Raw genomic sequence first — 12098 nt, forward strand, 5'->3', positions numbered from 1 at the left:
CAGACAAATTGGCATCAAGGATGCAGGAGAAAATGTGTGTGCATGCATCAATGTGTCAGGGGCTGTGTGTGTGGGTGTTTGTATTCTGGCAGCTTTAAACAGCAACCAGTGCTGAGACTTTTTCATATCATGAAGGTACTAATAAAGAAACACTATTGATAAAGCCAATTTGAATGTATACCAGAAAAATAGCTAGATCTGGGATTTCATTAGCATTTGTAATTTAAAGACTACTTTTTAGATGACAGAGAAGATAAATAACACCCTTAAAGGGGTGCTACAGTGATTACACATTGCACTTCCATTAGGTTTGGGGACATGCAAAAGATAGATTAAAAAGGAATGGTCTAAATAAAAGCAGCAGAATCTGGGATATCCTGACTTGGTTTGAGGTATGGGTCAAGCTCCACTGGGTCCTACAATTCCCATAATGCATTCTAAATAGCGTCTTGACCCTCCCTGTCTGGTACAATCATGTTTTTCAATCCAAAATCCAATCCAAGAAAAGGTTATTTTCTCAGGCTTTAAAAAGCTGTCTCAAAACCACAGAAGACAAATAATGTTCTCACAGGCTGACTCCTTATGATATGTAAATCTGAATGGTCCTGTACTGTAAAAAGTAAGATTTTTGATTACAAAGCAGGTTGAGGTTCTATATAAATTCTGTGAAAGTATCCTAATGCTCAATCCACAGAGAAAAGCACACAGCCCGTATTCGAAAAAACTGGGCTTTCAAACGAGCCATCAGGACTTCTGTACATTTGTGATGTCACAACTCTACTATTGGTTGAAAGGGCTGATAGAATGCCATTATAGTCACTCCCCAGCTGCAATGGCGGTGCAGAGACACCAAGAGCACTGATGCAGAAGAACCGGAAATACTGACCAATCAGAGCAAACCAGCCCAGTTTGCAGGCTCAGTGTGGGTCTCTGTATCTACAGAGACCCACACTTGTAGTGGGTCATAAGGTATAAGTAAGAGAGGGCTTACTTTTATCCATTATTTATTAGGAAAGTCTGCACATCCTTTCTTCAATTTGTAAACTAAGCCACTGCCTTTAATTTGATTTTAGATTGAAAAATGTCCTTTTTTGTTTAACTGCCATTAGAAAAAGACAAAAAACATGTGTGAGAATTAATTTCTGTTTTCTTTCCTTGAATTATTTCATGCATACACAGCAGATAAGTAAAAGACTCAAGACATGTCAGTTAAAACCATTTCTGCCCTGTGACTCTGGCTCATGCCACCAGAGGGCACTGCTGATCACAAAATAAAGTCAATCCAGTGCAGGCGACTGTGCAGGGTGGCTGAATGTGCCACTGGCATGGCTGCAGCTTCTGTGCCAGGCATTACCAGCTTCCCTTACAAGGACTCTGTTGTCACAAGCAAAGAGACCCTGCGACACACTGTCTGCCCAGGTCTCAGCACGTTGTTCCCAATCCAGACAGGCAGCAGGGAAATGGAATGTTGTTTTAAACATCTGATCTATAGCAGCAGTTTTCTGTTCAAATTTTAAAGCAGGGGATAACTGTTAAGACAACATTTAACAATTGATTGATTTAGTTTTCCCTTAAATAGTTTTTATTTCTTCTCAGTCATTTTCTCTGCAATTAGGTAAAAAGCACTTTCTTGATGAACGAAAGAGAAAAAGATAAATGTCCTTCAGGGGCTTCATTTGAAATCTGTGAGACGTTTTCTTTGCTTTGGCACAGTTTGCTTTGAAAGGGCTTCCAAAGAATCTAGTATTTTTGAACAAATACCTGTCTATCCCTCAAGTCTGTGAGGCCATATTGCACGTAACAGACACTTTTATAGAGAGTGATTTCACATGTGAATCATTTACAAAATTATGGGTGGTGTCTCTTTCTGTCTTATCCAGTTGATGAATGCCATTTCCTGTACAGGAGCTATTTTTATGGTTCATTTTCTTTTGTGCTCTGGTGCAGTGTGTTTTGTGTGTGTCTTAGCTTCCTTTGTTCTAACTGTATTTGTGGATTCATGTAGGTTACGCTCAGTAAGGAGCAGTTAATGCCTGAGCTTACTCCTTGCTGAGCTCCACCCAATCCAAACCTCCGGTGGGAACCAGCATAATTGCATGGCATAAAGAATGGAGCATGAAACAGCAGCTGGAAACCCTAACATGCCCTGTGTGAGGCTGAGGAATCTGAAATGCTGTTGAGATTAATCCACAAAATTCTCTCTATACAAGCATACTTAACTAAATCACAGGGTTCAGTCTAAATACTGATTCGGAAAATCAGTTGTGAAATAAATTAGTTAAGAATGCATGCATTTTTTCTTCATAAGCAACTATTTTGTTTTTTTTAAATGACAACTTTGGCAGCAACTCTTAAAGGAATAGTTAAAAAATTGGTGAAATACACTTATCTACTTTTCTGCAGAGTTCCATGTATACCACTCGCACACCTGTACAGTAAATACTGGTGTAAAGCTTTAGCAGCAGTTAGACTTAGCAACATAGTGGAAAAAGGGAAACAGGTAGCTTGGCCTATCTGCCCACCAGGACCTCTAATGCTTACTGAATAATACGTAATATATTGTTTTGTTTAGTTAAGTGTGAATGTGTTGATTAATTGGCATTAGATGGTTCTGGTAGGTGGAGGTTTTGTTTTACCCTTTGGACAGGGCTAGGCAAGCTGTTAACAGGCTGCTGTCCCTAGCTTTATATTTAACGTACAAATATTAGAGACATCCAACTATCAGGAAAAGAGAGTGATGAAGCATATTCCCCGAATTGTCACACTATTCCTTTAATGTACTGTATTTCTTTCTTTTTTCAATCTTAATTGTTTTTATAAACCTGCAAAAACATTCTTTTTTTGGCAACTTGGGGCAGCAAAAACAAGTTGTGAAGACAAATCCTCCTTTAAGTTGATATGGCTGATAGGCAAACAGTTGCTTATTTACACATCCAGCAGTTACTGTACAACATTATCATTCATTTGGAGCAGTGTTTCAGGCGGCCCGGTGAATGTAAGTGCAACATGTACCTTTTTTTTACCAATTCCTCAGCAAATAATTGACAGCTTTGCTGCTAAATGCTACAGTTTGTCCACAAGCTAAATGCTAAAGAGGTAGTGTATGGTGTTTTTTTTTTTTTACAGCTTTTTGCTGAAAACAGCTGCCCAAAAACAACACTATGAGAGGGAACCAAATCAGTGAAGTTGTGGGCCGGACAGCTAAACAATGAGCTGAAACTTGCTATAGCTCCACAAAGCCTGGGGGAGCTGCAGATTCAGATTCAGAATTAGAATTCACCGTAGGTAGGTTCATTACTGTTAGCAACCCCTTTCACATTGTTTCACTGTTTCCACATCGTCATGTATACATTATTTTAAAAATATCCATTAGAGCCGCTTTAAGGCAAATAAACAGAGTCAGTCAGGATGAACTGTGAAGATTCAGTGTATTTCAATGAGCAACACATCTCTCAGTCAAGTACTGTATAACATTAACTGCTGTGCCTCTTGAGCCACCCTCGTTTCATATCCACTTTTCAAGTAATAAAAGCAGTTCAGCCAAGGTACCACTCACTCTGAGAGCACAGCGTTGGAAAGAACACTTGGCCATGCTGAGTTTGGCAAAAATGTGTCATCAAACATTACAAAGTGTTCCTGTTTCCTTTGCCAGACTCCCACAGTCTCATTATATCCTCTGCTGTTTGGCACCTATGTATTCTAAAATCAGAGCATCTCACCTCTATAGCTCAACTTCCCTTTGCCGGGAATTTACCCTGTTCGGACAACTTAAAGTCCACGTTACAACCACATTGAACGTTGGTTTTTAAACCCACATCCCACTCTGATTATGGGCCAAAGAGCCTGAAAAGACCTCTCTGTATGTCTGTTTCCATTTCTGTTTGACTTTCACGGTTTAGCCTCCTGGCTGCACAGGAAGCAGGAATAACAAAATAGGAAGAAAAACCAAATGTGATTCACTTCAGTTCTTTTTAGGGAAAATCCCATCTGCTCCAGGCATTTTGTTTCATACAGGATTCTCAAATGTGTTGGGACTTCACTCAAACATGTATGCACACGTTATGGTATTGCTATAGTGTAGATTCTGATATGTCTGCACTTCCTCTGCAATTTTTTACACAAAGTGATTAACAGAGGTGGACAGGGGTACAAATAAAGAGGCAATTCGGAGGCATTAAATCATTAACTTTATCTTCATGTGTCTACATGAGGTCACTTGCTAATAGATGCCAGTCATTCAGTTGGCCGAGTCTGAGGACGAGTTGACGTCAGATGTCCTCCTTTTTGAGTCAGGAGCAAATAATGCATCCACACGTGACCAAGAAATTCAATAAGGTAAGTGTTTGTCACTACAAGCCTTGCTGAGCACAAATCTTTCATGTTTGATGAGTATATCTTTAATAAGCAATCGTCGGGCTGCAAACCGCCAATAAAATTCACAATTATTTTATATTTGACAATAAAGGTTGGTGCCTTGGGCAAGTCTATTAACAGCAATGAAACCTGTGAAATGAAACTGCAGGCTGTGGGACACCTTTAAGGATTTAATACCAAACTGTGCCAAGAAAACAACCATCCCAAATTGCTCCCATTGCTCGCCTCGCTCTCTAAAGTGTGTCGCAGTCACTGGAAGGTATGTCAGCCAATCTCATCCCAGGCTCAATTCAATTAAAGAGAGTACAAAGACATATGGCTCAGGGGCGCGTGATATGATTAGACTTCTGTGCACAATGACACTGCTGCTTTGATTCATACCCTCTTTTATCTGGTCACTCACAGTGATGGGCTGAAACAACTGAGCCAAGGAGGGCTCCCTCAGGTGGGCTGCTGTATCCCCAAGGGGCTATAAAAAAAGGCCTGCTGAACTCATCCGCAACAATCAACAGGTCATATTGTCATTATCGTTGCAACGGAAACACGCCACAGTGACAAAACATGCACAAAAACATTTTTTTCCAAGACAGAGATTGTCTGTTGATCAACATTCTGACATTTTGACACCCAGGGGATCGAAAGAATCCTCCCAACCGAAGGCCACGCTGCTGTCTTCATTTTCAATCAGGACAATGCAGAGAAGCAACTTCGAGCTGAGCTGCCATAAAAGACAGGTGATACGCCTCTTGGGATAGGGATGTGTCGAAGGAATGCGTTTGCAGGTATCCTGCTGCCTGTGGGGATAGTGGAGAAAGGCCCAGCACACCAGTTGATCCTGTTTGATAAAGGCCCTGACAGGCCCAGATTCTATGTCTCAGCCTGGAGGAGGTGTCTGTGTCTCATTCCTGCACTGAAGAAAGTCGATCTGGTGGGAAAGAGGCGGAGCCAAGCCTGTAGGCGTCAGTTTTTGTATGGACGCCAACACACAACTTGACTTGTCGGGCAGACACCACTACCACTGCCCCCTCTCCACCCCCCTTGCTAGCTCGACACCAAACAAACACCCTCACCCATCTCATTTACCTGACCGCACCCGTGCCTCCAGGCGCCATAAATACTCTTACCACAGAGAGAGATACCACAGATATATGTTGCTACTAGAAATGATTGCTACAAAATTATTCTTATTTCCAGTCTTGCTTGTGACACTTATCCAATAACGTTTTGGATTAAAGTCCATGAATTTCAATGTAATTTATCATTTGAGCATACAGGTACCTAGAAACATTTACAGGGACAAGGGTAACACATTTCTGTTAAAGGGGAAATTCAAAATAAATACCTTCAAGAAGGTTTTTCTGTGGACCAAAATGCTTAGCCTATGTGTCCTTTCACAATATTTGATTTTTCCAGTGTTTTCAGTAATGCTATCATGTATGTATGTAGCAATTGTCAATGGATTTAATGATTATTTTATGAATGTCGGCTAAAATCTAGCAAAGGACATTGTGGAGCCAAAAGTGATGATGATATATGTGAAATCAACACACTTGCCAAAACCATCTTTCTGAAGAGAATAGAGGAAGTGGAGATAATTGAGGTAGTAAATAAATTCAAAAATGAAAAAGATCTCCCGCAATTGTGATGATATTGATACGACTTATTAAAAATATTATAGAGAATATAGCAAAACCATTAACCTACGTCTGTAATCATTCTTTTCAAACAGGCATATTTTTCAACAAACTGAAAATAGCAAAGATCATACACATCTATCAATAAGGAGACACAATTAAAAATAAGAAACTCACAAAAAAGCATTTTACACTATACATCATTGAATATTGATAGGTTGAACAAGGAAGCACATTATTTTAAAGCCTGGACTTACACTGTGATATGGGACCTTATAATACATTCTCAATGCTTTGTCCTGATCGTAGTTTACTAGAATTGGAAAGTTACATCTATCCCCTCGGCTGAAATTCCTCATGCAGGCTTTTCAAAGTATGTGAGTTAAAATATGTGATTAATTAATGAATGTCAAAGTATTCCTTATCCTGTGTGTTGTCCAATACAGTGTAATAAAGTTTGTAATATGGGTACTAAATACTTCATATCAAATTGAAAACTTTTACAAAGTAATTCTGAATAGTTACACTGTAATTTGCGGATTGTAATCTAAAGTGTCATACCATTTAAACGTTATCCAACTGAGTTTAACAATATGCGTGTGGTGTAGGGAGCAGATACTTCCCCACAAACTTGCTCATGGTTTTTGTGATGTGGAGAAAAGAAGGAAAAGGACAGCGACTCAGAGACAATAGTAAGACATGCAGTGAGAGACAGGCTGTGCCCCAGGCTCACCCCGTCTGTTGTGTCTGTCCCAGTGAGCAGCCAGGGCGCCGGGGACCTGTCATATAGACAGCCATCTCACAAACAGTGAGAGAGACAACTGTGGATGAGACAGAAACATCAACAACCAAAGAGCACAGCCAAGGAGATGGCACAGTATTTAGATGAACTGCACCCCCGACTGGCTTCATCTTCTGTCAGTTTCTCCTTCGGGAGGCCAACAGAGGTATCACTGACACTTCAACATCCGGTGACAAATACATTTACAAAATATCTTTAAAAGTAGAAATGCATCGATATCTATCGATTTTTTAGACCAAGTACAAGTACAAGTAATTACACTGAGGTACTTGCCGACCGAGTACTGACATGAGTACTAATACCAATATAAAAAATAATAACACTAATAAAGTTCTAACAATTGAGGCTTGTTAACTTAACTCACAGGGATGGCGAAATGTTATCACATGGGTGACTTCAGGGAAGCATGAGGATTTGCCAGTTGTGTTTGTTTCTCCATCATCCTCGACTCCAACAGTGGCCATGGTTTCTGGAAAATTCAATCTGAAGGCTATCGTAAGCTATGGTGTTTCTATAGCTACAGAATGTTGCACGGACCGGGACAACGAGTGTTTTAAACCCTTCAAGTGAAATACAGCGACAATTTAGACCGTTTAGCTTTCCTATTTTTAATTGTGTTTAGGCAAGCTATTAGCAAACAATAAGTTAACATTATCTGCTGCCAAGTGTAATGCTAACCAGCATCATGAGCAGTGATGCATGAACTGGTATCGGGTGTGGTGGTCTCTAAGTAGTTTTATGAGTATGAGTACATGAGTACAGTATTGGGTCCGATACCGCTACTGGTATCTGTGCATCCCTAAATAAAAGTACATGTTTTGATCTGCTGAAAAGTAGGTCCTCAAGAGTGAACTACACCCAAAACCACAGTGGCCACACTGAGACACAAAACAGCTGCTCATCATCCTAACTAGTGTTAATGAGGGTGAGCAAACAACAGAAAATTAAAATTCCTCCTCTGTTTTGAAATCAACAATCTATGGCTAAGCCTGTCTTCTGCGGTTACCCACACACACACTTCTTGTCTGAACTGTCTGAGGTTTCTTTTTTTATGTACTAGTCATAGGAAGGAATGCAAGGACAAGACATGTCTCCTTCACCTTGCAAATGGACGCTGGCCAGAATGATATTCATGAGTTCCAGTATGGCACTGATGCCGTAAGCCTCCTCTCTGTCCCTTCATGTGCATTGGCTGCTCCCCTCCACTAAACTCTCCTCCCTTGCTCATCCCATAAATAACATTTGTGAGGAGACAGAGGTGCACAACAACGGGCTGATGTCACCTCTCCTTGTTTTCCTTAAGGCAATAAGCAGAAACACACACACACACACACACACACACATCACCAGTACCATCATCACCACTGGTGTCAGCCTTGCAAGACCCTCTCTCTCCTAACTGCGGCTGAGAATGATACTCTGATTGACGATGTGGCTCCTCCACAGTATGGCATAGAGTTGAAGGGCAGGTCATATGTCACCAGCGACAGGAAACGCACAGCATAGAGATTAATGAAGTTCAAGCTTTTTTCTTGAACCATCCTAAACTGGAATCAATCAAACCATCTCTGGTAAATATGAACACAAAACAATTCATCTAAAAGGCCACCAAGTAAACATGCGTGGGTCTTGTCTCGCTCGTATCTCTGGTTGATCATTTTTTCGTTTTCATATTGGGGCTTCAGGTTAGTGCATGGTGTTGCCTTAATTTATTCAGAGAGTGGCCAAACTCATAAAACAGAGTAAAAGTATCATTATGTAATCCATTGACTTTAACAATGTAACTGTAGCAGAATAGTTACTCATAATTTGTTTTCTGAATACGTAACGCCAGAAAGCCGGGGTGCCGTAATTGTTGCTGCATATGCCTGTGCATGCAGCTAACATGCCTAACAGCCTAGCTAACATGCATTTGACTGTTAGCTAAATGCTAGCCTTAGAATGCTAACATGTGCACAATGACAATGCTAAAGTTGGTTAAGCAAATCTAATGCCATCATCTTGGTTTAGCGTATTAGCATGATTAGGCCTAGCTACATTTGCTCATTAGCAGTAAACAAAAAAATACAGCTGAATGTCTGAAGAAGCAAAATCCTTCAAAAAAAAATACAAATACAAATACTAACCTCATAATTAGCTAGCTATATTTATAGCTTTAATATGACAGGTATACAGTAAATACCTAAAGGCATTGTTTCAGCTTCAAACTAGCCTACTGTTAAAATAAATATGAAATGGCAAATGTATTTGGTTTTAATGCTTTTCTTTGAAGGACAGTCAAACTAATCTAGCTTGTCAGAAAACATAAGGATTAAAGTAGAAACATTTTATTTAGTATTTCATAATTTCTTTGTCTATAATAACAAATCATGTTATGTTCCAATCCTTTGCCCATTCACTGTATGAATGCTGATGAGATTAGGCTCTCTAATCCACTCTGAAAGTATAAGTCAACCCAATCATATTTGTTCCTATTAAGATTAAAAGAAAAATACATTTTATTTTGGGAAATTATGCAGATCTCCAAGAATACAGGTTTGTTGATGATATGCCAATTTTGCTTTGTAAGATGTTGTTGAAATTCACAACCATTGACTTTGTTGCATTCCCTGTAATTATGATGCTTCAGTAGCTCAGAAATAATGTTGCATTTGTCGAAACATCAGCCCACAACATTCTATTTTCACATCAAGATCCCTTGTCCATTTGTGTTTTTTTAAGCCAGTTTTGGAAAATGTGCGTTCTGCGCCCTACGGTTAAAGGTACAATGTCTTAAAAATAAGCACAGTATAGTGGGCTGGCCAGAATGGAGCAAGGTGTTGCTGGACCTCAATGTACCAATTACTGGGTAAAGCTTGTATGGCTAAAATTCCAATCCATTTTCCAATCAGTCATCGGATAGTAATTTCTCTCAGAAGACAAAAACAAGACATAGTTCTCATTTAATTAGATGCTGTAACATTCCCCAATCCAACTGTTGACAATAAACACCTTCCGCTGTGTTGCCCCATCACAGCAAAATAAAGACAGATTGACATCAAAAATTACAGCTATCAGCAGAGCGCTATACTGAACAATAACCGATGAACTTTGTTCTCCAGAACTCTCCATGTTTTGTCTTTCAGACGTGATAACACCCCCGCCCAGTTTGAATCCTGGAAGTGTGGAATTGTCTGGAGGTGGCCTTGTATCCTTGAAAGCCATGACCGGTATTGTTGTGAGTACAGTATGTTGGTGTTCATTTACATATATCCCAGCACCTTGAATTTAACTGTCGGGATAAAAAGTAACACGGATCTGTTCTCTATTATCAAATAAACTGTGCTCCCCTGTGCTGTAATACAGTATACACAGAAGGCTAACTGCGTTGACCCGAGCTGTAAGAGCAAGCTTTTAAAAAAGGTCGAGAGCCAGTGTCGCTGTGCTGATTTCAGCCTGTTGCGTGGAGACTGTATTCCAGGTGATGCATCAGCCAATGGCAGAAAGCCAGACACGGGCATCAAGGTTGGTGTGGCTGATGGATGGAAGTGTAGCACCAGCACTTGCCAAGCTATTCCCACGGCCATAAATTACATGTTTACTGCCGCCTGTGGCTCTCTACGCTTGCCAACATTTCTTCTGATGTCAGCAGTACATTATCATATCTAATCAGCCCCCAGCAACCCATGTTAAATAGGTGGGCGATCGAAGTGGCCCTCGTTCCATCTCTGTAAACATGATTTACGTCAAAAACATGAAAGTCTCAATATTTATAGACCCGTTTAGGTAGTGGAGTTCAAACTCTGAAAGCTTTGGCGGTTAGTTTTTCTATAGCATTTTATTTAATGTAATCCTTTTATGATGACATACTGTTCCGCAACCTTTTATCAGAAGTTATATGGCAGCAAATGTAAGTCCTGTTAAAGCATTTACCGTGGAAAATAAGTTCATGACATGGAATACATGATGCCTGAAGCAAATTACTCTGGATGCACACACACAGAGAGAGCGAGAGAGAGCGCGAGAGAGAGAGAGCGAGAGAGACAGAGAGAGCGAGAGAGAGAATCAAAGCTGTGATAAAACTGGCCATGTAATCCTCAACAATTTAAACATATTCTCATGTAACAACTGCCCCTACAGACTATATTAAAAAAATGGATCAAACAAAAACATCCTTGTACAAAAGAAAATAAATCAAATATGGTAATAAAAATAAGAGTACAATGTAAATATATATTCATATTTATAATTTTCTAACTGTATTTACAGGATAGTAAATGATGCAGAGGACCACAGTGCTGCATGTCCCTTGGTAGTACAGTATATTCTCTGGATTTGGTCTGAAGAGCAGAATATTGTCCTTCACTACTGAGGAAACAACCATGGAAGGAAAAAAACAAAATCTGACATAACCAGTCAGTCCTTTTGATTCTCCTGACCAGTGGAATGTCCGAAGTGGAGAATAGAGTGGGAGTCTTTTTTTTTTTTTCTTGACACTGTGACAAACTGCCACCCCTGTTAATACAAAGTGCCCCATGAACATCGTCACCACCAAGAATCGGGACAGAGCCCTCCTCAGTCCATGTGTTCCGACAGGTTCAATGAAGGTGCCTCTCCAAGCTCCTTTCTCGCAGAGCACCAGTGGTTTTTTTAGCTTAATCTCTGGGAATGTGGGGAAGAGTCCAACCCCATGAGGCAGGGAGCGGAGAAAATATCAAGGTTTGCCTGAATGGAGATGAGGAATCAGCGTTTCTTAATGGCTGCCCCGTTGGAGTGGGGAGGGAACTTTGGCAGGCAGGGCTCCTCAGCTCCGGCATCGTGAGAGAAGACCGAGTCCTCGCCTGAGGAGCAGGTGGAGCTGCGGGTGTCCGGGAAGCTAGGGGAATATTGGTCCAGGGGCACCGACAGCTCCAAATACTCCTGTGGGCAACAAAGGTAAGACAGAATAAAAAAATGAATCATTTACTCCCAAAACTAACATTCCTGCTTCTTCGTTGTATGATGAGGTGAGGAGGACTGACCTGGTTGGCTGTCATGGCCAGGCAGCGATCCAGGTCCTCTACCAGCTGTTTGAATGTCGGTCTATGAGAGGGCACAGCATGCCAGCAGTCCCTCATCATCATATACCTGCAGAGATGAAGAAATTCAAAAATTGAGCAGTCAAGACTAAAGTGCCTTTACTTTTTGAGCAGTAATTTCTAAAAACAAATCTTATGTTGAAGGGGCTGTACAGGAGGATGACTTTTATTCACACCCACATGCACACGCAGCCAGACCAGCTATCTAAACAAAGAACAGAGAAGCTCCAA

General features: G+C 40.5%; 1 protein-coding gene across 4 annotated transcripts in view; it reads right to left on the reverse strand.

Annotated features, from left to right (window-relative positions):
* Nucleotides 1-11262: 11262 nt before the first annotated feature.
* Nucleotides 11263-12098, reverse strand: part of fgfr1a (fibroblast growth factor receptor 1a) — a 28062-nt gene continuing 27226 nt past the window's right edge. For all 4 annotated transcript variants that reach the window (XM_034871329.1, XM_034871327.1, XM_034871330.1 and 1 more), the window contains exons 17-18: nt 11811-11916; nt 11263-11709 (exon numbers count right to left, since the gene is read on the reverse strand). In XM_034871329.1, the coding sequence (XP_034727220.1) occupies nt 11533-11709; nt 11811-11916 (283 nt within the window). In that variant the 3' untranslated portion in view covers nt 11263-11532. The remainder of the gene's footprint in view (nt 11710-11810; nt 11917-12098) is intronic.

This window comes from Etheostoma cragini, chromosome 5 (assembly GCF_013103735.1).
Source record: "Etheostoma cragini isolate CJK2018 chromosome 5, CSU_Ecrag_1.0, whole genome shotgun sequence".
Classification (NCBI taxonomy): Eukaryota; Metazoa; Chordata; class Actinopteri; order Perciformes; family Percidae; genus Etheostoma; species Etheostoma cragini.